The sequence below is a fragment of the Gadus macrocephalus genome, chromosome 5 (genome assembly GCF_031168955.1).
Source record: "Gadus macrocephalus chromosome 5, ASM3116895v1".
NCBI classification, from domain to species: Eukaryota; Metazoa; Chordata; class Actinopteri; order Gadiformes; family Gadidae; genus Gadus; species Gadus macrocephalus.
In genome coordinates this window covers 10,142,789-10,168,082 of record NC_082386.1, presented here as the reverse complement: position 1 = coordinate 10,168,082, position 25,294 = coordinate 10,142,789, and the positions used below count along the sequence as shown (strand labels likewise).

At 48.5% G+C, this 25,294-nt stretch overlaps 2 protein-coding genes across 3 annotated transcripts; both read left to right on the top strand.

The window, feature by feature from the left end:
• Positions 1 to 2,298: 2,298 nt before the first annotated feature.
• Positions 2,299 to 21,628, top strand: cep170ba (centrosomal protein 170Ba). Its single transcript, XM_060052163.1, has 19 exons — positions 2,299 to 2,435; positions 4,227 to 4,316; positions 5,308 to 5,386; positions 6,037 to 6,095; positions 6,293 to 6,437; positions 9,106 to 9,234; positions 10,273 to 10,785; positions 10,876 to 11,667; positions 11,725 to 11,858; positions 12,068 to 12,226; positions 12,670 to 12,793; positions 13,258 to 14,862; positions 15,609 to 15,876; positions 16,465 to 16,693; positions 18,387 to 18,521; positions 18,828 to 18,916; positions 19,175 to 19,268; positions 19,357 to 19,408; positions 19,539 to 21,628. Exons 1-19 carry the CDS (start codon positions 2,331 to 2,333, stop codon positions 19,736 to 19,738), a joined length of 5,001 nt encoding a protein of 1,666 aa, XP_059908146.1. The 5' UTR covers positions 2,299 to 2,330; the 3' UTR covers positions 19,739 to 21,628.
• Positions 21,629 to 21,665: 37 nt separating this feature from the next.
• On the top strand, positions 21,666 to 25,291 carry LOC132457813 (5'-3' exonuclease PLD4). 2 transcript variants are annotated; one of them, XM_060052158.1, is made up of 11 exons: positions 21,666 to 21,814; positions 21,995 to 22,083; positions 22,167 to 22,324; positions 22,447 to 22,657; positions 22,738 to 22,858; positions 22,954 to 23,081; positions 23,168 to 23,368; positions 23,576 to 23,715; positions 24,153 to 24,318; positions 24,421 to 24,517; positions 24,608 to 25,291. In XM_060052158.1, the coding sequence occupies exons 2-11, from the start codon at positions 22,033 to 22,035 to the stop codon at positions 24,823 to 24,825; spliced, it is 1,491 nt and encodes a 496-aa protein (XP_059908141.1). In that variant the 5' UTR covers positions 21,666 to 21,814; positions 21,995 to 22,032; the 3' UTR covers positions 24,826 to 25,291. The 2 variants fall into 2 exon arrangements, with proteins under 2 accessions (XP_059908141.1, XP_059908143.1); XM_060052160.1 differs by having other exon boundaries at positions 21,668 to 21,814; positions 22,471 to 22,657.
• The last annotated feature ends 3 nt before the right edge of the window (positions 25,292 to 25,294 follow it).

The following is a 25,294-nucleotide window of genomic DNA, read 5'->3' as shown; positions in this document are numbered from 1 at the left end:
GAGTAAAAAGAGGGAAGAAATAAGGTTCTCTATGAAAAAATCTCACACTGAAACAGCTAACAAAAGCTCACATAGTGCTTGTAGCTTTGAGAAACATGTCTGTTCACGAAAAAAGGTAAACATGTGTCACACTTCATTAAATGTGATTATGTGTAATTTTTCCATCACTGTTAAAGGTCTGTCAAACCATAGCGTGTTCAGGAAAGGAGGGTTAAGTATTAAAGTGAGTCTCTCTTTTGTCTAGCTCTCTCTGTAGAGGGCTGGGGGGGGGGGGGGGGTGAAACAGGTTAAACCTGACCCTTGGTATTAGCAGAGTTGGGAAAACAGATTTGTGGATACAATATTGGGAAGTTTACACCAACACATGCCGTAATAAATGGGAAAGCGATGTAACATTTGAGATGTTTGATTGTTCTCTTTTAATCCGTGTCCAAATAAATTGAGTTAGCTTATTCACTGGTTTCCAGATGTCCTCATGAATAAATCCCAGAGTGTTCTAACACAATGGTTCCCCTAAAATATAAACTGTAATGACATTTTAATCAATCCTAGGTCAAACAGTTTGTATAGACAGGGCTCTATTTGCAAGACTAAATACGTTGCATGAATGTACCAAATGAATACAAACTGCTGTGCCACATGCATTTAGGACCAACGTTTAATGATTTTACAGTTGTGTTTTTCTGTGATAATATGTTCATATACCAATCAGGCTGATGCGGAGGGCCCTTTAGTGCCCTCTTGTGGCGCCCCAGGGGACCGCTAACCTCCTTTGGAAATTACTGGGCTAATTGTCTGTGCTACAGAATATATGCAAAAACGAAATACAATTCTTACTATACCCCCGTGCATGATTAAATATGTGAATACATTTGAAAAAATATTTGAAAGTGGGTTTCATTGATTATTCATTGTTGACTACTATATTGTCTACGATGGGGAGCAAAATAAGTGAATGCATAGGGTATGTAGCGACATCTATCGGTCAATCAATGGTATTATTGTTCCGAAAGGCTATTATCCCATATAGGCTAATATTGGCACGCAAAGTTGTATTTGTGGTAGATGCATTGTTTTATTTCAAAGCAATTCCCTAATCAAAATGACAGTGACTATTTGATTGTATGTTGTTCTGACATGAATCAATCAAAACATGTCTGAAAAATGTTAGTTATTCTCCATCGTTCAATAAAGAAACAGTCTATTTAGCGAGCAAAAATGACTTTAAACAACTGTGTGTGTGTGTGTGTGTGTGTGTTTGTGTGTGTGTAATACTATGGTTTATGTGGGCCAAAAAAAAAAACACTCAATGGGGATGGTTGAAAACATGCTGGACAGGACCGGACCGGGTGGTAAATCGAACTCACCCTCTGGTGTCCGGTGGGGATCGTTACACCACGTCATCCCGACCAGAGAGGGAGGTGTTGACTGTGTTGGTGGTGGCGGAGGAGGAGGATGTTTCGCTCCAGTTGTCATTCCTTGGGAAATAATAAGGAGGCGTGATCTCGACTTACCTGTTCGCAGCAGCAGGAGCGTTTCGGAGCTCCAGGTTCCTGAACTGCGTCTGTTCCTGTGAGATAGGAACCCTGGCGTCGCTACAGCGGAAGGTGGAGCTGGCCTTGAAGGTATGTGTACCTCGCCTCGAATCATCTGGTAACCTGTTTGTTAACGTGGTCTACCGTCGTGTTGACCCCGTTTAAGTGACTTCTATTCCCAACGGACGGGCCTGGGATACTGGGAGTGTTGGCGAGGTCTTGTCCTGCTAGTGCGCTAATGGGATCACCTCCAAGACAACGAACAAAGTGTACTGTTGACTTTAGTTTCGTAGACCTTTAGTTAACTTTTTTATGTTTACCGTTACAGGACGTTTTTGTGTCCAACACTGGGTCAGTGTTGACTGTTTTCCCCATGTTACTCCAGTGTACTGAAGGGCTTTACGCAGTGTTTTTTAAGTTTGTTATTCATATCACGCTCGTCCGGTCGCCATGGGCTCTGTAGGTGCGGTGTTGTTATACAAACCAATAGAAAACTGGAAAACCTGTTCCGTCTGCTCATACCCACCGGTAGCTCCGCGTCTAACTGAACAAGTCTTTGCAAAGCGAGGACAATACCGTTTGACAATGACAATGACAATGATTTGAAACTTAAATATAGAATATATCTTTTGGTTGATCCTTCACAAAAGGTTCAGTGAACCATGTTTGCTGTTGATTAATCCATGTTGCACTTTTGTAACGCTTCATCATCATGTCTTATCAATTCCTTTCCAATCCGGAGATGTCTATTTTCCTTCCTAGGATGCTAAAAAGGCTTTGAGTGGTGGCTCCAAAATGAGTGTGACATCATGGTTCCTGGTGAGCAGCTCTGGCACACGCCACCGGTTGCCACGGGAGATGATCTTCGTGGGTCGTGATGACTGCGAACTGATGCTACAGGTGTGTGTGTGTGTGTGTGTGTGTGTGTGTGTGTGTGTGTGTGTGTGTGTGTGTGTGTGTGTGTGTGTGTGTGTGTGTGTGTGTGTGTGTGTGTGTGTGTGTGTGTGTGTGTGTGTGTGTGTGTGTGTGTGTGTGTGTGTGTGTGTGTCAGAGAGAGTTTCTTTGTGTGTCTTAGCATGTGCATATGAGGAAAGATAATATATGGTCTAAATTGTGACACTGAACACTGCTTTCTGGTAAACAGCAGCACTTGGTACCAGCACTTGGTCGTGTGGATGCTGTGTGATTGGCTAATGGCCAGACGGTTCCATTGACTGGAAGAGTGTGAGGGTTGAAAGGGCGGGAAGGGAGTTGACATCCTTATGCGTACACGTGTACGTACATACGTAACCCGATGACGGAGCCGTCTCAAAGCATCTCCCCAGGTTTCCTTCCAAACAATAACATGCAATGCAACAAACTCATTCCACTGTGGTTGCTCTCCCGCTTAGTGACTGGGCCCAGAGCTAGTTGGAGGAGCTGTAGGACTGTATGTGTCACTGTACTCTCTCATTCTCTCTACACAAGTGGAGGGTAGATGACTGTTGCCTTGGATACAGTGTACACTGTGTATTACTTTCTTTACTCGATAAGGTATAATCCAACTAAATGCTGTGCCCACCGCAGATGTTGGCTGGATTCAAAAGCATCTCTTATCCAACCTCAGGCAGCCATGGATCCAGGATTGTAAAAAACAAACACAGAAACCAGAGGCTTTCCCTCGCGTAGAAAACATACTCCTCTTAACCTTTGTTTTGGTTAACATGCTCATTTTGGACTGCCTACTTGTATGGCACTCATACAGCATAACCCAAAGCTAACTACAACCCTTTTCTCTTATGTCAATGCAGTATAATACATGTAGTTTCATAATCAACCAATCACATCTGAATGTCCTTGAAAAGGCAGAAAGAAACCGATGGTTCTTGAAGAGTTGCATCAAGTACACTAGCCTCAGGCGGGGTCTTCTCAAAATTCCTTGGTGACCGGTTTGTACTGAGACTGGTTTGGCAGGGTATCTTGTCATTTGGCCCGTGGAATTCCTGTATGTTGATGTCATTTTGGTACTCGCTGTATACGTTGCGCTCCTGCTACGAAATGCTGCTGCCAAATCTCACTGCCACCAAACGTCTCAGTCAACACCCAATCTCCCACTACAGGGGCCACTGTAGACCGGGGGAAAGGGCGATTACAAGAAGTGTCGAATGGACAAATAGTGGAGTGTCCCGTACAGGGAAGAGTTCCCAAAAACAAATCAGAGCTCAATCTATTGAGCGAACACTCTCTTGAGTGCAATTATTAGTCCACTCAAGTGGGGGAGAGAGGAGGAACAACACTTGGGTCCATAAAGGAACCGTTGGACATCGGCATTCTTTTTTCAAATGTGTTTGGCTGTCTCTGAGCGTGTCGGTGGGCCGGCCTTACGGTGTCTAATGAGGGGGGAACAGTGGGCTGTGCTGAATCAGCAGTGCCTCACAATTAAGGCCGGCATGTTCCCAAAGTTAATGTGCCTCCTCTGGCGTGTGATTGCGTGAATGTGTGCGCACAGATAACACTTGAGTTCAGCGTGCAGAGCTTGGTAATCCGTTCTCTAATGACGAGTGACTGTTGGGGTCCGTTATGGTCATTTCCAGATCTAGGTGTGGATCGTATTCTGACACAACTGTTGGGTCATTCTTTTTCTATATGTCCAAGTATATTCCGAGTCCATGGGGGACGCTGATGAATAGTATGATTTGTGTTGCTTTGCAGTCGCGCAGCGTGGACAAACAGCACGCCGTGATCAACTACGACTCCAACACGGACGAGCACATGGTGAAGGATCTGGGCAGCCTGAACGGGGTGAGTAGGTCCGTCCTCTTGTGCCGGGACAGACCGGTTCTGTCCGGAGTCCAAAGAAAGGCCCCCAGGTACGGGGAACAGGGAAGCGATCTCTTGAGGCTCCGCTCTGAAACCCAGACGGCTCCCCTATAAAAGGGTCAGCAAACAAAAGAGCCTCTTTCTCTCCGAGCCAGAGACCGGGCACCGCTTGGTATAACGGCAGCAGCCATCAGGGAGACTGGAATTTCATGCTATAGGCTAGAACCTGTCTGTTTTAGGGTTTCTAATAACCGCCAAGACACACACACACACACACACACACACACACACACACTCCCCTGCTTAGAGACTCACTGGCGCTGCCCTTGCACTTATATCCTGCAGAAAAGCAGATTTGAGCAGAAGGAATAATCTGTCTTTGTTCCCCTGAAGTGTGTGTTTTGGCCTTGGCCCCGCAGCAGACAGACCAATCAGAGCAGAACCAAACACGGAGCGGCAGCTGAGATCCAACATGGCTGCCCTCTCCCCCTCACTTGCTCCTAATGTTTGTTGCGTCTGTTAGAGTTGGGTATATTAGAGTTTTCTTCCTGTCATTCTGCCTGGTTGTGTTGACCACACCGACCATCCAATTGCTAATGTGTCCCTTTTTAACCAAGCGATAGTGATCAGTTGAACTTATCTTCTGGACAAAGTCACGCTTGTAGGGGCATTACAGCGCTCACCTTCCCTCCCGGGTGGAGCCGGTCGTTGCACAATGTCATAATCTCATTAGGGCTTTAGCGTGCAAGTGGCTTTACCGTGCAGGTGGGAAAGGGGCCAAATGCAAAAGCATCTCATGCTGACGCTGCGCAGGAGGAAACGTGGAGCTTGACCGCAACATACGGCGTTGCACATGATGTAGGTGTCTGCTCAATATGTGTGACTTGATATAGAATAACAACACTAACATCGCTCTCTGTCTCTCTCCCTCTGCCTTTCTCTCTCTCTCTCTCTCTCTCCCTCCCTCCCACAGACGTTTGTGAATGACCTGCGAATCCCCGAACAGACCTACATAACCCTCAAGCTCTCTGATCTCGTTCGCTTCGGCTACGATATCCTTTATGTCAATCACATTTTGTTTTTTCTTAGTTTTGTCTCTCTTGATTGTTCAACCGATACTGCAGATTGCCAGCAGTCCCTTTTTAAATGAGCCGGGAGACTGTACAGCTCTCACAACGCTGATCGTTTTTTAAGTTGTTTCCTCTGTTTTGTTGAGCGGGCCATCGTAGCAGCGGTCGACTCAGCCGGCTTATGCATGCTTGTTACAGGGGACAAAAAACTCAATGTTCTTTGTTCACCTTTTGACCCCCCAGCCAGACCAGAAAAGCATTGAAAAAGATAGTTTATGGTTTGACATCAATATGAAAGCGCTGCTTTGAAGAGGGCACCGTGGCGAGGCATTGTCTAGGGGAAACTCCCATGCAGGAGCATTAAGCACGTGATGGCAAACGTCTCTGGATTCAGGTTACTATAAATATGAGCCTGTGTGAAACTCATCAGTCCATAATTGTCTTTCTAGTCCCCTGCTCTGATAAAACAGAGAAGTGGCCAGCCACACATTCCTGTTCATAATAGTATTGTAAAACCTATTCAGGGTTATTGGCAAGAAGCCTTTCAAAATAGAAATGATGATGAAGACCCAACTGGCAAGGAATGAATCAAGGGCTTCTGAACATTGTGTGTGCCTTAACAACTCCCCCACATGTCCATGTGTACATCCTGGAGAGGAGTCAGCACAAGGTGCCAGAAGAGGCCCTGAAAGTAAGTAATGCTTCTGCAGACTACCGATATATTTCTGAAGGATTGGCATATTTAAAGCTTACCTATTCCTTACCTTACCTAGTTCCATGTTTTTTTAAATGCACACAAGAAACACATATACCACTACCGGACATGCCCATGCCTATACCTGTGGTGATGAGGAGTCTCACACAAAGTTCCCCTTGTTGTGTCTGCAGCATGAGAAATACACCAGCCAGCTGCAACTGGGCCTGAAGGCCCTGGAGGCTAGGAGGAACGAGAAACCGCAACCGCAAAAGCACAAGGACACTTCTAATGGCACGCCGCTAGAACGGGTGGAACGCAAGGCCTACTCCGCCACAGGTACATGCTTGGGGGGGTGGGGGGGGGGGGGGGGGGGAGGGGAGGGGATCGATCATGTCATGGTTCCGATCCCTTCTGCCCACTCTGAGGTCCTGCTGTATGTATTCAGGTTTGCTCATTTGCTTCCCAGAGCAGGAAGAGGAAGCCTTTTTTTGTTGCCGTGTTCCGCATGAGCCGGCTTGAAGATGTCCTGATAAGAGAGGCTTTGGTTCTGTTGATTACGTGCTTCCCCTGGGGGAGATAAGGCATGAGAGGGAAGACGGGAGCTGTCACATCCTATAGACTCAAAGCATGAGGACAGGTTGTATTGGGATGTGTTTACAAGGAAGGCTGTTTGCGTTGGTGAGGCGTCTGCCAAGGCGAGCTAAAGCGGGGAGATGTTTGAGGACAAGCGCACTGGTTGGCTTATCTGCTTCGGCCACGGCTGGGTGTGTTTGAAACGAGGTGGTGGCGTGCCGTGAGCAGGCGGCGACAATGCTGAACACGTGTGCTAAGAGGAACTGGATTGGGCGCGTTTGTTTCGATGCCAAGTCGACACTGGCGGTAACGGTGCGTCTGCCGTATGAAAAGCATGCATGTCGTGCCTCTGGATTTCCTTCTCATCTGTGGTTTTAAAACAAAATTTGCCATGCAAAAGATTCTGAAATAGAAAATCACTTTGTGAACGAGGTCTATTCAGATAAGCTCCCTGTGTCTGCTTAGCTCTGGCCCGTCCTGCTTTTTAACCATCCTTTAGCCTGGTGGGAAAACTACAACTAGGGCTAAGAATAGGGCCCTTCCCTTCCTCTGGTCTCGGGGGAGAGAGAGTGACGGAATGCATGCATGGTGTTGCTCCAGAACGATGTCAATCATTGACTTCTACTAACCCTGTGAATCTGGTGCGGTGGCCAGGAATCCCTTTCAACGTTCTTGCTTTGATTTTTTTTTTATCAAAGGTAATAAAGCCTGAGAGAGGAACTACCCTCTATTGATTGAATCGTCATTTCAATGCGTCATTAATAAAAGGTTTTGTTTTAATGACATTGACATTTAGTATCACTACATTTCCTTTACAAAAAGGTGATCTGCATAGTGCAACCGGAAGCAATTCGGCTACTTAATAATCCTGACTGGACACAAAGGCAGGAAGAATAATTATCTGCAAATATTATTCAAAGCTGTCTGTAGGGCTTCATTTGTTTGTCTTAAAGCTATAGTCTACCTTTATGGTTCAATCAAAGTTCATATTGGGAGAAAAGATTGGACAACAACTAATTCATTCCACTCGACAGAGGTCTGACTGTGCAACAGTATCACTGGTAGCCTAATGCTATTTGGGTCACTGGAGGGTGACTATTTCTGTATATTTGTGTGCCTGTGTGGCTTTTTCAGCCGCAGCTGTACAGGGTGTGGAGAGTTTCCTGTATTCCAGCTGTCTGGTGGGACAGCTTCAGCCTTGTACTGTCTGAATTTCTATCTGTGTTTTTTTTTTTTTTTTTCGTTTTTCACTCACTGTACCACAAGCTAGCCATCATTTCCTGCTGGGATCTTAAATGGAAAAACCTGCAGAGGTTGACCCCCTTACATGTTATCCCTTTCAAGAAGAATGTGTTTTTATAGCCTTTCCGAGTTTCAAACCCTCACCCTCTGGTCCGTTGGAACATTCCGGTAGCCTACATGCTAGCATGAGCCCTCCCGACACCGAGCCCACTGCTCCCAGCGGCCGGGCCAGTGGAGGCGTGTCGCCTCGCCCTTTATGTTTTCCAAAGCTGGAAAGGGAAGGCTTGGGTAAGGGGAACGGAATGAGTAACATGCCTCCTCTACTTCCCTGTCACTCTGTTGATGTCTTATTGTGCGTGGGCCCCAGGCAACAGCCCCGCGGGGCTGCGGGGTCCGCCGGAGTACGGCTGGCCGGCGCAGGAGGCTCCGGAGAGCGCGCTTTAGACTCTGTCTATCAGGCAGGCAACAGGCCTGCAGATTATCTGATTAGTGTGGCCGGCCTCGCTCCTCCACCAACCCTTCTGTGACCCAATGCTCAGTGGGGGGGGGGGGGGAATGTGCACCCCCTGCCCCTTCGAAGCTGCTCCTGTATTGGGGGAAGATCCATGGGGTAGAGAATTGAGGTCATCCGCAGCAAATATGATGACGACAGAGTGCAATTATGACTGACGACGTATAATAATATAATTGACGTGACATTAAAATAAACAGTTTTATATCTAGCCTTCTTATATCTAGAATCAAGGGACCTACAATGAATCATCATCATGATGATGATGATGATTCATTGTAGGTCCATTATTACCAAGGTATTGTTATCTGCACACGATCAAAAGCACATTCTCCTTCACATGCGTTTTCCCTTTTTTCACAACTCAAAGCTCAACAAGGTTGAGCTTTGCGTTGTGACCCCAACCCTATGCTGCAGTCACGTCTGTGTGGGCGGTTGGAAGATTAGGATTAGTTTTGTTCTGATTCATGCTGTGGGGATTAGGTTTGGGTTGCTCATGTGATCGGTTCAGCAATCCTTGCTCTCTGTGTTTGTTGCTTGTTTTGTTCTTTTAATAAGTTTCACCTTTTACAGTTTTAGATTTTTCTTGTCACATATTCAACTTAAATGAACGCTGTCTAATATCCATTTGTGTACTCTTCCTTTGGTGGGCCTGTGTTGTGTTTGCGTGTCTATTAGCGACCTCTGACAGTCCAATATCCAAGCCCACTCCTCTGTACGGACAGCCTTCTTGGTGGGGGGAGGACGAAGACCCTGATAACAAACCGGAGAACAGTGGTGGAAAGCAGCCGGACCAGGAGTCCACAGGTCAGAGGAAGCATTTCCTGTTTGCCGAGTCCATGTTTCTACACCATCACCACGACACTTAAAGTGTCTGTGAACCCCCTGACACTGGCTGGAATTCAAACACAGATTTCCCGGCGGGGAGGTATATGCGATATAGTGCAATGCCACACAGTGTGGTACACTGCATATAAGCGTGTGTGAGAAGCTTAACCCTCACCCGTGCATGAACATAAAATAAACCGCTGCTTAGGCGGAGCTCTACACGTCGAAACACGCCGTAGCGTTATCCTATCGGTGTCCGGGAAGCCTTACCCTCTCCCGGCCGCAAACATAAAAACATCCAAATCAGCCTGTTAAATGTGAATACAGCGTGTCCAGAGCTCTCTCTGGAGCCCAGTGAGGGCGTCCAGTTATGTAATGTAAGCCGGACCGGACCAGGCCATGGCCTGTGGGCAAAGGCTCCCTGCCTCGTGATGGATTATTAGCCTCTAAGCGGCTGGACAAGTGGACGGGAGGCCGGTTGTTGGCCTGATGTTTCCCATCCAATGGTAGATTATGACCGCTCTGCTGGACCCTGGTGTGTGTGTGTGTGTGTGTGTGTGTGTGTGTGTGTGTGTGTGTGTGTGTGTGTGTGTGTGTGTGTGTGTGTGTGTGTGTGTGTGTGTGTGTGTGTGTGTGTGTGTGTGTGTGTGTGTGTGTGTGTGTTCTTTCCACATCCAACTGGCAGCCCGAGCCTGACGGCTCAATCCTACTTCAACGCTGCACTCTGCGCGCTAATTAATATCCTCCACGTCAGGGGCGAATGCAATGTTCCAGTCAAATGTCCACAAATAGGAGGGCAATTCAAGTCAATGCATTTCCTGTCAATTAAACAGGAAATTATAAAAAAATATATATATCCAACATGATGAATTATACTGCCCGTGTTTATTGAATAACAAATAGAAGGGTCCTACAGGACTCCCGACAGCTCTTCTTACAGGCGTGTTCAGCTCACAGTGGCGGTGGCTGATGTATGTTCTATATTGACCGTGTCCCCGCCCTCTGTGTGCCACCTAGAGCCCGCCATCAGAGACCTGCCCAGAGAGGGAGTCAATGGCTCTCTGTCCGAAAGCACCGGCAAGGCCGCGTACGCGTACCGCCGCGAGCCCAGCTACTTTGAGATCCCCACCAGAGAGTCCCAACAGCGGACCGCCAAAACCCCAGAGGAGGGGGTGGTGCAGGAGGTGCCCACCAAGGACACCCCTGACCCCGCCCCTACCCCTACCCCATGTGACCCCTCCACCCCCACACCCCCGGTGGTCCAGAGCCACGCCTCTTTCACCATTGAGTTTGACCAGGGCACCCCTGGCAAGATCAAGATCAAGGACCACATCACCAAGTTTTCCCTGCGCCAGCAGCGCAAGTTCCCCCCGAAGGAGGCGGCCGCCCCGTCCGAGGTGGTCTCGTCCGAGAGCAAGGTGGCGGATTGGCTGGTGCAGAGCAACGTCAGCATGATGATGAGGAGGCGGTCCCACACAGAGGACGACTACAGCACTCAGAGCGACCAGTCGCTTCAGAAGACCACCAAAGGTGACCGTCCCTGAGAGCTTTATAGCCTTTTATCAATGCATGTGATATGTTTCCTGACTGGAAGCTAACTCTTTCTCCTTTCGTTGTCAGGCCACCGGCACAATGACGGAACCCTCAGTGATTCGGACAGACCCTCAAGCATTGCAAACGATCTCAACCAGACACAGGCTTTGATTCCCCAGAAGGGCTCCCCTCCCCATCGCTCCTCCCCCAACCGCATCGCCCCGCCCCGCCCCGACGACCCCCCCGCCTCTGCGGGGTCGCACTCCCCGCCGACTCTGGGAGAGAGCGGCCCTCACCAGCCCGACCTCGACGGCAACCTGACGAAGAAGCGCTCCAGGTCGTTTGTCCACGACGCTCCCCCGGCGGAGGCCTCGGCCACGCCGGGGGACACCAGGCGAGCAGAGCGGCAGGCTCCCCCTGCAGCCGCCGGCCCTCCCGTCTCCGAGAGGTACACCGTCCCCCTGAAGAACCACGACGCGGCGTCGGGCTTCGTCCGAGCCGGCTCTCTGAGACGGGAGAAGACGGAGTACCGCATCAGCACCAGCTTCTCCTCGCGCTCCGCCTCCTCCGCCTCGGTCCGGCCCTTCGCTAGCGTGGGCCGCCGATCCAAACTCGCCCAGGACTACAACGCTGAGTTCCTCAAACGCAGCGGCGCCACCGCCGCCGTCAACGGGGAGAAACCCCCGTCCGGCTCCGCCCGAGACCGCCCGCCAGGGACGGAGGCGCCCCCGGACCCCCCTCCCTGGAGCCGAGCCGGCGCGCCCGCGGCCCCGGAGCCCCACCTGGTCCAGGCGTCCTCTCCTATCCACCAGCCCGTCCCCCTCGTGGCCCCGCGGATGCCCCGGGCCCCCCGGGGAGCGGAGGATAAGCCGGCCCCGCGCGGAGCCCCCCGGGGAGCGGAGGATATGCCGGCCCCGCGCGGAGCCCCCCGGGGAGCGGAGGATATGCCGGCCCCGCGTGGAGCCCCCCGGGCCGAAGAGGAGGACAACCTCAGCGACGCTGGGACGTACACCATCGAGGACGAGGCCCAGGACAAAGAGGTGGAGGAGGCCCGGAGTCTGATCGACCAGGCAAGTGGCAGCGCCGCCCTTACTCCCTGGGGCGAAGCGAGGGGCCGCGGCCCCTGGGGTTCCTGTGCCTGTAGCTAGTACACATTTAATTCTAAACGTGCTTCCTTTTGACTCTCAAGGGTCTCATTGAGCTGCGGTCATCGTCGACGGCTCCTACGTTGTCCCCATGTACCGGCACTCACACGCCACCCGTGCTTTGTCCCTGACAGGTGTTTGGCGTGCTAGAGAGCCCAGAGCAAAGCCAGTCGACCGAAGCAGACGCGTCGGCGGCATGTAGGCCCGATAGTATTGAGTGCGTGGAGCAGCGTAGGCAGAGTAGCAGTGAGGTGCTGAGGGCGTACCCAGAACAGGGAGAGGGTCTGGGACAGGTAAACTCGCCTCAGGGGAGGGGCGGGGCCTCGGTGGTCTGTGGGCCAGTTAGCCAAGCCTTCTTATTGGTTGATTGATCGGTTCTCTTTTGATTGTCTTCACGGTGTTTCGGGTTTCTCCCGTTTGGCCTTCTTTGACTCATTGGCTGCTGGGTGTTTACTTGATTGGTTGCTTGATTTGTCTCTGTGTCTTTATAGTCTCTAATACAAAGCCCATAGGACAAATCGGATAGAAGTCACAAGCAATTGCATAGAAAATCATGTCCTTGATAATACCAATGGGGTCCTGAAACATTTCCACAAACATTGCATTCATCTGCAGTGTTCAACCTCTCTTCTCTGCTTATTGCGCAAATCATGGTGACCGACCACTAACCCAACAGCGTTCAGTCTAAAGCGAATGGAAAGGTGTCCTCTCCTGAATGGCTGTTGTTCCTCCTCAGAGGGCCCCAGTGTCCCAGGCAGCCCCCAAGTGGATGTCGCGCTGGGCGAGCCTGGCGGACAGCTACACAGAGAGCCAGCCTTCCCCCGGGGACAGCCCCACCCTGACGCAGCAGCCAGGAGGAGGTAATGCCTTCCACCTGACAAGACCGTCTGCGCTTACCGGAGTCTATGATGACCCATGAATATGAATGAAGGTGGACGGGTTAATATGGAAATAGTTCAGATGAAAATATTATTTGAACCGTTTGTGTGTTTTGTTTACTATCGGAGCGGTATACATCTAATCATGAATGTTATCTCGAGGGGAAATGTGTGTCAACTTGACAAAAAATGCGAAAAAGTATTTTTTTTATTGGAGGAAAGGAAATGAACTGTTTCTACATAATTTCCACTTGGGAACAGTGGGCTGTGATTATTAATTTTATTATTATTATTATGTACAAGTCACTTCACTGAAATTTGATTCCTTTTCATTCCATTGTATCCATTTCATTCCTTTCATTCCTTGCATTGTCATTTCCTCTATCCGTCTCTAATCCACGAGTGTGACTGTAGAATGTTGAATCGAAACCGTTGTGTCACGTCAGCAGGCGGCGTTCCAACATTCCCCGATACGACGCTCCACAACGAGTCGGGCGGCTCCAGCACCCGCCGCGCCCTGCCCAACGCGCCTCTGAGCGAGTCGGGCGACGCCCCGGATCCCAGCAGCCGCGTCCGCTACGCCATGCAGTCCACCTTCGAGGTGGTGGAGCCGGGCTCGGGGAGCGGCGCGCAGCCCCCCGGATCGGCCCCGGACCCCCGGGACGACCTGGAGCCCGACAGCCTCAGCGACGCCAGCCGGTCCGACGACGGCTCGGTGGTGGAGACGAGGCCCGCCCCGTCGACGCCGGACGCCGCCCCGAGGAGCGACGGCGTCGACTCGCCCCGCCTCCCGGCCAAGTCCACGTCTTTCTACGTGGGCTCGGAGGAGGACTCGGGTCCCTGCACCCCCAAGGCCGAGAGGAAGCCCAACCCCAGGCTCTTCTCCACGGCCACCCTGACCAAACAGAGAGGCGGCCTGGACGCCGGGAAGCTCAAGCCCAACGCCTCGGCCCCCCTGCTGGACCGGGGGAGGTCGCCGAGTCCAGGCAGTCCCGAGTCCAGACACAGCGCCTCGGCGGCCCTGATCCGGCAGGAGAGCTTCACCAAGGAGTGCCCCAGCAACACCAGACTGCCCCACATCTCCACCAAGCCGGAGGATGGATCCCCGCGAGCCTTCCACCAGGACACCCACTCTTACCTCAAAGACACCGAGGATCTCCTGGCTTCCATGGAGGCCAAGCTCCACGCGTTCCAGCCGTCGGTCGCCAAGCCTCCTTCAGCGATGGACTCTCTGTCCGGGGAGTCGGACCTCGACACCTCCAGCACCGTCAGCCACCACAGCAACAAACCAAACTCGCTCTCGACGCAGAACGCCGCCCCGGCTCACGGTATCCACCGGGAGCGCTCGTCAGCCAGCGCGACCAGCCAGGACTCCAACCGCCTGTCCTCGGCGTCGGAGCAGCTGTCGGAGAGGCGCCACGCCAGGGGGCGGGACGTCAGCAGCGGCCGAACGGAGAGGGGCTCCGTCGCGCGGCGGCGCAGCGTGAGCAGAGGCGGCTCGATGGACCTGAGCGACGACGCCCAGGGCTCCAGCCTGCCGTACTCGGACCAGGAGGGCGGCAGCCGCCACCACCCGGGCAGGAAGTACACGGTGCCGCTGAAGAAGGAGGACGGCGGCGGCAAAGGCTCCCAGGCGCTGAGCCGCTCCAGCAGCCTGTCGGCCCCCAGGGCCACCAGGGCCTCCATGCTGCGCCGGGCTCGCCTGGGGGACGCCTCCGACAACGAGGCCTCGGAGACGGACCGGCTGGCCAAGGAGGCGGCCTCCAAGCAGAGCAAGGAGGCCAAGAGGTTAACCCGGCTGGACATGCTGGCCATGCCTCGCAAGAGGACCAGCTCCTTCAACGCGCCCAGCGACACGGAGGCCTCCGTCCTACCCCCGGTCTCCAGCAGGTCCACGGGGTTCTCCAACCGAAGCACCGAGTCCAGCAGCGGCTCCACACGCAAGGCCTCGGTTTCGGGGCCCAAGCCGGCGCCCCAGAAGGGAGCGCTCACCAGGACGCCGATCACCCGAGGACGCCCCAGCAGCGCCAAGTACACCAGCAGCACAGCCAGTGAGTCTCACCGTCACACACAAACAAACACTGACCTCATGTACACCCGTGTTGTTGCTGTTGATGCGTGGTCCAAGGTAAACGCCTGTGGAAAGTCCACTGCTGAACTGGATTGGTTTGACCGTTTGATTTAGATTTGAGCTGCTCTAACAAAACCTTTGCAAGCTAGGCGCTTAATATGAACTTTTTAGCATTTCAAAATGGTTTAATGGACCTAGTTGACCTTATGGACTAACATTCAATAACTTCCTACCTAACAATATCAGGGTGGGACTGGAGTAGTTCCTTGTTCATTTTTTTTCATATTGTTAATGATCATTCAAAAAGCAACTTCCTAAATTGATAACATTGTGGTGAATCCAGGGTAACATGGGTGTACTAACCTCGTACGGGCTTTCCTGTTTTTATGTAGAAACATTTCTAAAATGTGATGGCTCATTTCAGTTTGAAAATAATGATAGATATATTCAGCAAGCAAAATGTAAATGCCATCAAATAATCATCACTTGGTTGCAGAAAAATTAACCATTTGGTGTTTTTGTTGGCAAATATATAGCAGGCATTTTCTTTCTTTGGTTTTGGGGACTGAGATGCCTCCTGATGGGTCTTTTGGTAGTGCTCCTTGACTCTCTCCCTCTCTCTGTATCTCTCTCTCTACCATTCTCTCCCTGGTTTCCCCCGGGCCCCCCCCTCCTCTAACCCTAACCCTCTAACCCCCCCTCCTCAAACCAATTCACGGCTGCAAGGCTCCAGGAGACGGCAGATGGGTTGCGACTACGCGTCCACCTCGGAGGACGAGTGCGACTTCAAAGACGCCAGCCCGGCTAAACACACACACAACCGCTCCCAACCTTCCCCAGCTCGCAACAGTAGCGTGACGCGCGCCCGCTCGCGGCCCCCGCCCCAGGCGATGGTGGCCCTGCGGCCGAAGAGGTCCGGCCGGGACTCTGAGGAGGAGAGCCAGGAGGGAGAGGCCCTCCACAGCTGGTCCAACCACAGCGCTGAGATCGCACGGTAAACCACTAACTAACTTCACAGGTGTACGTTAGCACAAGCGCTCTTTGAAAAAGCAAGGAAAAACAGGGAGAGCATGAGTGGAGAGCATCCTTCTTATGGTTTGTTACTACGTGCTAAAGGGACCACTCCATGAAGGGCTCAGAATGCAATATGTGCAGACCTTAAATCCAAAACGTTGAAAGATCTGTTAAATCGTGTCTATGGTAACTTTTACCATGCATCGCTGATTGTCCTACATTTCCAGGAAGCTCTGTTTCAGGAGCTGGAAGCAAATAGTAGAAAACATTGAGTGATAAAGAACGCTAAAACTAAAGCACAGGAACCACAGCAGACCCAGGTTAAGGCGACCACTGCTTCTGATACGTTTAAAGAGGTGCCATGTGCTTCCATTTGCTCGTATGGTGCCTGACGTGACCTCACAGAAATCTGAGCGTATTGCCGTTTGTGTCTGACCGTGTGTCCGACTGCCAAAGAGAGTGCTGATCCCTGTAATCCTCTGGGTTAGTGTTTTGGTCCATACTATCTGTACTCTGCTGGGGGCCTCCGCCATACTGGTTGTGTTGTTGTGTGTTTGCGCCCGGCCAGGTTGAGCCAGGACCTAGCCAAAGACCTGGCGATCTTGGCCAGAGAGATCCACGACGTGGCCGGGAAGGGGGAGCCCCTGAGCTCGGCTACGGAGGCACAGGTCCCCGACGCCACCATGACGGCCCACGAAGAGGTAACCCGCACAGCGTCCAAGACCCCCGCTAGACATCCTGTCAGCGGTCCAGACAGTTTTTGTATAGCCCTTAGTCACAGATACAGTCTCAAAGGGGTGAGCAGGCCGTTTACTTATGACACCCCCCCCCCAATCCTAGAAAGAAAAAACACCCTTAATTAGCAAGGAAGAGATCTTGGGAAGGAACGCAGTGGTTCCAGGGGTGGTCAGGGGTGGTCAGGGGTGGTCAGGGGTGGTCAGGGGTGGTCAGGGGTGGTCAGGGGTGGTCAGGGGTGGTCAGGGGTGCCATAATTGAAGTGCATACAGGAAAAACATTTTGAATAATTTTGTTTAGGAAAGTCATATCTTGGGAAGACCCAGGACTAGGTGGAGAGATTATATCTCAACACTGGCCTGGGAACGCCTTGGGATCCCCCCGTCAGAGCTGGTCAATGTGGCCCGGGAAAGGGAAGTCTGGGGCCCCCTGCTTGAGCTGCTCCCCCCGCGACCCGACCCCGGATAAGCGGACGAAGATGAGATGAGATGATGAAGTCATATCTATGGTGCTGGGGTGCTGGCTGGTTAACCTTAAGGGGAGTCCAGGCATTCAGCGACGTTCTAGGCGTCCAGTCGCTGTCACCGCAATACACTAAAACAGACGGAATAATGACATGGAAGGGGAAAAGTGCATACAAAAGATGTAGGCAACTGCTTATTTGGTGACTACACAAGCACGCTTCGTTGCAATCTGAGACAACATATAAATCAAAGGGGGTCAACCAATGTCAAATTCATGGCAGCATAGTTTGCATGCAGCGCAAAGCCTGTCCCTCACTCGACCAAGTCATGTTATAAGACGAGTGCTCCGAGACAAATCAACACACGATTCCCGTTACTTTTTTCAAAATCACAGTTTAAGTTCCATGTCGGCTTGTTTTCAGTTGGTCTCATTGATTTGTGCTGATTCACGCCCACTAGTGACTTCATATGGATCCGATTTTTGCAACGGCATGTAAGGCTAATCACACTCACACCTGGTGGTATAATATGTCCACTTTAAAAAACTAAAAAAATGGTGGGATTATTGTCATTCTTTCTAAAAACATCAATCAATGCTATACCTTTTTAATAAGGCATATCGTTTGTGCAGCTAGTACCAATATTACTTCAGCTATTACTATTACTTCTACTTCAGCTACTACTACTACTAGTACTTCTACTTCAGCTACTACTACAGCTAGTACCAATACTACTACTATCTTCCAGCTTTGACAGCATTACAGTTTAGCTTCAAGCTTTTGTAACAATGTATTTCAGCACTTTGCTTCTTCAGATAATGCAATTCAGCGTCTGTCCGTTTTTGATTCAGCTTCCAGATTTCTTAGCAGTGCACTTCAGTACATTTGACCTTTCAGATTTTTCAGCAGTGCAGGGCAATACATTTGAACTTTCAGATACTTCAGTTCAATTCCTTTTACATTTCTGCATTTTTAGCAATGCTTTTCATTCAAGCTGTCACTTTGTTTCCAACCATTTACATTTTTATAAATGTTGCCCATGTTTACATTGTTTACTCCATTTAGACTTTTGAACTCTGTTCAAATCCATTCAATTGATTTAAGCCATTTAACGTTTCTTTATGTCTTAATCTATGTGGCTTTATTAAAACATGTTTTCAACCTCACTTTGTACTACAGCACTCACCGCATGTTCTGCAGAAAATGCATTTTCTAGATTTATGAGATGTGTTTTAGACCTTACCAAACTAATGTGTGGCTCCTAATGGCTGATGGTCTGTTGGTTAATGCAGCTGGTTCAGCACATTCCAGAGGCAGGGCTCAATCACCAGAGAGGTCCTCCAAGCCCTACGACTCCCAAACACCTCGACCAGAACACTGGGGACCACAAACACAACAACACGAACCGGCCTCGCAACAGAGAAGAGGTACTCAACCATGTCATGTGAACCTCAATTTAATGATGCTGAATTGATTTGAAAAAAATCGATTATTATTATTATTGTTGTAGTAGTTGTAGTAGTAGTAGTAGTAGTAGTAGATCATCTCAATGGTTTATATAGATCTGCCCTTAAAATATCCATGCACATAATATATTTGTGAGAATTACTGAAAGTTGTTTTTTGGGATATCTTAAATGTTTCTATGCTTGAAATCTTCAATTGATCCGAAATCCATGTTGGAACTCTGCGAATATCTTTAAAAAGGGCGATGTCTTTTGTCCCTTTACTCAGGATATAGCTGACCAGCTGATGTTGAATCCCGTGACTCAGATTTCCCTTGTCATCAGACAGAACACTGACCAGCTCACGGAGAAACTCAAGTAGGAACACTGACTCATATGTGTCGCACACTCAACCTCCCCCTCCTGTGCTCACTCTGGGTTTATTGAGACGTTTCATACATCTTCCCTGATCGTCAGTCTCTGTGTTGAGACTGCAATACGATGGTATTAAGATGGTTAAGATCATCAGGGTTGTAGATCATCTCCACTTGGACCTGAACTCTGGGTGATGTGTAATGGCCCTGAAGAGCAAACCAGTGATGGTCTGTGGTTGTCTGTTTTGCTTTGTGATCTCAGGGTGCGCTTCCAGGATAGGATGGATCTTTGGGAGGAGGTCGAGGCCAAACTCACTCGGGATAACCACATCCCCGTCGTCAAAAGCTCTAACAAGGTTGGCTTCACTTCCTGCTGTTTATTATGTGGTTATCTATTGCATGATATTTAAAAACCAACCGTTCGGTCCTATATCTGTGTTTCAGGAGGTCGCATCCATTCTGAACGAGCTCAGGAGAGTTCAAAGACAACTCGAAGGTAAGCCTACACAGAGAGCGACTTCTTTGATTAGTTTGGAGTTTTTTTTAGATAAAAATGTGAAGAAACCACTGGCACAATGTATGTGGATGATCATACTGACCGCCATCCAATCCCTGTCCTCCTCCAGTCATCAACACCATCATGGAACCCAGCAGGAGGCCTGAGCAGGACAAGTCCTCCTCCACACGCCCCACCGCTGCAGCCCGCTCGTCGAGGGCCGACCCCCGGGACTGGAGGACCACCCCCTCGGCGTCGCACCGCGGCGGAGGGAACAGGCCCGGGGAGAGCGTGACCCCCGATGACGCCAGAGATGGATATGTGGTTTGAGGTTCCGATACCAAGAGAGCGGTTCCTCCTTTTTACTCGCCACACTGCACTTCTTTCGGCGTCGCCACCGCAGACCTCCTCAAAACCCCCTGCTACAGGTGTAGGAAAGCACCGCGGGGGGGGGAAGTGAGAGTCGCTCCCCCGGACAGCTGCACGTCAAAACAACACCGCGCACGAGGGGTGACGAGGCCTGCAGCACACATGTGGACATGGCGCAATCAATGGAGGAAAGACGTCAACGTAAACCGTCCCACGTGTTTGTGTGTCCGTGCCATGTTACCTCCATCCCCCTTTTGTTTTCTAAAGGGGCCTCAAAACTCTACTCGATTTATCCGACATGGTGTCAGTTGCCAGTGACGCTGCCTTGCACAGCACAAACACTACATGATTTAAAAACCAGCGTGAATGTAATCAACTCTTGCACACAAAGCAGCAATCACCTGCTAGGGCTGTTGTAATCGATATAGAGATGTTTTATAGTAGTACCATTTTTGTGGAATATTTCTTTGCGGAACACGTATACTATTTTTCGATTGTAAAAATTTATTTATTGTGCTACTTTAAGCTCTGAACATATGTCAATTCATAAGAGAATTTGATAAACGAATAGACAGTAATCGAAATGTATCTAAAATAGTGCCAGACCACAGATTTCTACATGATCTGACAAAAAAACATGAATGCAATGGGTTCTCTTCAGATTAGGGGTCTACTTTGCAGCATTTCCGTTTCTCTCCCAGGCTGCGGTGAAATTCTCTGTGGAATGTGGGGATGAGAGGAATGAAGAAGCTTAACGTTAGACTCGAACACGGATGTTTAGTCACAAGGCAACAGCAATCCCCACAAGCCTCTCAGGCATTCCTCAGCTCCACCACTTGGAACAAGATGGCTTGTGCTTTCAGCCTGCATCTGGTATCGTTTCTTTTATAGTAATAGGCATTATTATATAATATTTGTGTTATATTTGACCTACAACACAATTAATGGCACAAAGATTTGGCCAAAGGTAGTGTTGGAAAATATTCTCAGGCATCCCATATTCTGTTTCCTAGTGGCTCTCCGAGCATTTTCACACACACACACACACACACACACACACACACACACACACACTACATCTAAACTCAAACATAAGTTTCACCCTTGAGGGTTACTTTGGCCAGAATTGTCATGATAGAGATTTTCTACACCATGTGTCTCACTTGAATGTGGGCCAACAGTTAATATGATTTTTTTGTGTCTTTATTGGTCGGATTGGCATTAAATGTCATTTAACTCTAACGTTACCTCTTGATTGCACTAATGTAAGATTCCACTCGGCTTCATAGAGTGAACTTCCAAGTTAAAGCCACTATGCCAATTCTTTGTGAGGAAGTTTCATTTCCCAATCAGAACATGATCTTTGTTGTTATGATTGAAGGCAGCAGGGGGCACGAACACATGCTTTCAACTTCCCAAAATTGTTTCGTCCACCTACATATGATTCTAATTTGGGTTTCCTCTAAATATTTCAAAGCATTTTTGGCATTGTTTATGACTGTACTTGCCATCATTGTTTACAAATGAGATGAGCAAAAGAATAACAGACATTTGTATTGCTCTGCTCTGACTCAATGCTGCTATTTCTACTTGGGAGAGATGGTGCCCGCAATTTTTTCATCTACACAATGGAAATAGGCGGAGATTTCACTCAGCCTCGTTAATGTAAATCCGTTCTACATCCACTTTAGGCCCACTTTTGTACATCACTGGCCGTTTCTTGTCCGTCAACCTTGAACTTGTTATCTTTAATGTTTAGTTTTTTTGATGTCCTTGATAATTAAGATCTGGTTACACACTTTCTTCCTTGAAATACCCTTTTTTCAAATAAATAAATATTAAATCGGTTAACATTTCTCTGTGTACTTTTAATGGCCTTATTTTAGTTTTCGTTTTTGTTTTTTTTCTGCTGTATAAAACGAAACTTAAAAAGCAGAACTGTTCTGCTCACCCATTTCAAAAGATAGTTCTTCAATTTAGGATAAACCTGCAGACGTCTGTCGATACAGCTGTTGAAATATATCATCAAAAGATCACGTAAGTTTTTTCTATATGCGTTCATTTATTTGTAGGGGTACCCTATTTATAAAAATAATCAGACCCTGGTTTGTCTCATGAAATTCGGCACAATCTGAAAAATGAAATCTGCCATAAATGTAATTGCTGTGATGAAAAAAGTATTTAGTAGGCCCTACTGAAACAGTTTGCCGTCTTAAGTGTTCTTGAGTAGATCAGAAATCATCAGAATACAGAAAATGCCAATTCCATACGAAAGTTTGCATGGCAGCCAATGCTCTCCAAGGAAGGTAAGAAAGTCACCCTTTGATCCCAATTATAGCTGTTTTCTGGCGGGAACACTTAATGTTCATGCAGTTGCTTCTGTGTCTAGCGTGCAGGTGTTGTGACCATAGTTTTTGCAATGGGAGCTCTGACTGTACTGGGCGTCATACTAGCCGTGACTGTGTTGGAACGGCCCCAACCTGCTCACAACGGGACACTTCCTGCGAATAACGTGTCTGCTGAGAATGCTTCGACTGACCAATGCAGGTTAGCAACTTCTGATAACGATCAACGAGTAATTATACACAATAATCAATTGTAATCTGTGTTTGAGACCCTTTAATTACACTCCTCCTAGTGTCCCCACCCAAACCCACTCCTTGATCCAGTTTGTTGGTGCTCTATCACTTCAGAATTATTCTAGTGGAGAGCATTCCCTTGGGTGTGACCTATGACGAGGACAACGTCACCTTTGGTGTCCCACTGGAACAAGCCTGGAACGACCTCATCTCCCTGGCCACTGAGAACGTCGAGGTGGCTTCTTTTTACTGGACCTTGACTGGTGGAGATGTAAACGTCAATTCCTCCTCTGAACTACCTGTGAGTGAAGTATCTCTCATGACCGTTATAACAACAATCTTGGCCTACGTTGAGAATTTTAAACGCTATTTTTGACACAGGGTGTGGGTATTCTGGAGAGATTAAAAAAGTTGCCTAGGAGGAACGTGGCGGTGCGGGTGGTCACCAGTGAGCCCACTGTGCCGAACAACTCTACTGACCTCAATATTCTGCTTGAGAACGGTGAGGTGTTTTAGTGCTATACTCATTTGACTTGCTGAACGTGTAGGCTATAACATATCAATTAACCACACCTTTAACTTCTTGTTTTTCTGCAGGGGTGGAGGTAAAGAGGGTGGATTTTGGACGATTGACTAAGGGAGTTCTTCACAGCAAATTCTGGATAGTAGACAAACGTCATGTTTTTATCGGGAGTGCCAACATGGATTGGAGAGCCCTCACAGAGGTGACATGAAAGATTTCAACCAAACACACACTCTGGATATTCTACTAAGAGTACTTTTAACCTCCATTTTTTAATTTTGAATCTAGGTTAAAGAATTAGGAGTGCTCATATACAACTGCACCAGCCTAGCAAAGGACCTCCACAAGATTTTCCAGTCTTTCTGGGAGATGGGCGAATCCAACAGCTCCCTGCCTGAACCATGGCCCTCACACTACGACACTGCCATTAACAAAGATCACCCCCTGGTGGTGGAAGATGGTAATGTTTCCAGCAGAATCTACCTATCAGTGAGTTCCTGACGTTTCTAGTCCACACTTTCACTAAAAATGTTCTTAGAAAATAAACTGCCTTATGTAGCATATTCATTTGTAGATATTTTATGTCTCTCTCTCTCTCTCTCTCTCTCTCTCTCTCTCTCTCTCTCTCTCTCTCTCTCTCTCTCTCTCTCTCTCTCTCTCTCTCTCTCTCTCTCTCTCTCTCTCTCTCTCTCTCAGGGTTCTCCTCCATCATTCTGCCCCTCCTCCCGGACACTGGATCTCGAGGCCATCCTCTCGACCATCTCAGAAGCCGAGCGCTATGTCGATGTAGCCGTCATGGCGTATTCCCCAACCTCATGGCTGGAACACCACAGAAGGTGAGGCCATTATGCAAGGCACATGGATAGGCAGTAGATGACAAACTACCTACCTTTGCTAGATTTTGAATATAGTACAGTTGATATGCATACATATAATAACAGTGAATAAAGGAGTTTGTTCCTCCAGAAGACATATTTTTTCATTCCATGAAAAACTTTATATATTTGTGGGTGGTGATAAAAATAAGTTAACGATACTGTCTCAAATTAACCAATTAACATATGTAGAGTCTTTTGCTTACAAAATAGCATTTTAGTAGGAACAAATACACAGTCGTCCGACTGAAGTATATGTCAAATTCTGTCAAATGTAGACTTTAAAAGAAAGTCTACTGTGATAGATAAAGTTATTTTCATATATAATTTTGTCTTAGTTTAGACGCCCCTAGTAATCTTTTAACATTACATTGTTTCCCTGACCTGTGCTTAAACAGCTACTGGCCGGTCCTCGATAATGTCCTCAAACGGGCAGCGTTCGAGCGGGAGGTTAAGATCCGGATGCTGATCAGCTGTGGGCGGGACTCCAACCCGGCCATGCTGCATCACCTTCGATCCCTCGCTTCCTTTAATTACCCCCCCCAAAACATCCGTATCCTAGTGGTGAGACGCATTGCAATACCATATTTACAATGATCTCTCGCCAAACACAAAATGCACTAAAGTTAGGCTTTACACATTTTCTAATCTTTCTTTTTATTCCAGAGACTGTTTGTCGTACCTGTGGGAAACAAGACGGATATTCCTTATGCGAGAGTAAACCATAACAAATACATGGTCACTGATAAAGTATCATACATTGGTATGTACTCTTTTGCTTGAAAGGCTGCATTTCAAACTCGTGCCCATTCATTATTTCTAAAGGATGCTAACAAGCTTACGTGTTCCCCAGGTACTTCAAACTGGATTGAGGATTACTTTTCAAACACAGCAGGTGTTGGCCTGGTCGTTTCTGAACAGGCCCTAGACCCGCTTCAGAAGACCACAACACTGCATCACCAACTTAAGGCCGTGTTTAATAGGGACTGGAACTCTGAATTTGCTGTAGACCTTGATAACCTGGGCCATAATTCTGACTGTGCACTATCAAGCGTACAGATAACAAATTAGTTAGGACGGAGTGGCCAGGCAAATTTCAAATTAATCAATGCTATATCCCATTCAAAATGTTAGCACAATTATGATTGTGTTATCGTGTTGATATCTTAATCATGTCTAGAAATATTTTATGATGAGAGCTTTTAGGGAGATTAATATAGAACCGTCAGGGCCGCTCCACCATAGTGTCGTTGTATTTTAAATCTTAAATGGCAACCTAAAATCCAATAATCTCTGCTGTATTTTAACATGTTAATGGTGGAGAGCATACATATAACATTGTTTAGTGTGTGGTCATATAACCTACAACTTCGTCACAGGAAATTAGACCAGGCTGTCTTTCTGCAGATTTTCCTGAGATAAAGTATATTTCTGTGTAAATGTTATGTTTGTGTTCCATATGAGATGTCTTGGTTTCACACCCGTTATACAATTTTAAATGGGCAAATGTTTATAAAGACGCTGTTGGAGAACCTTATTC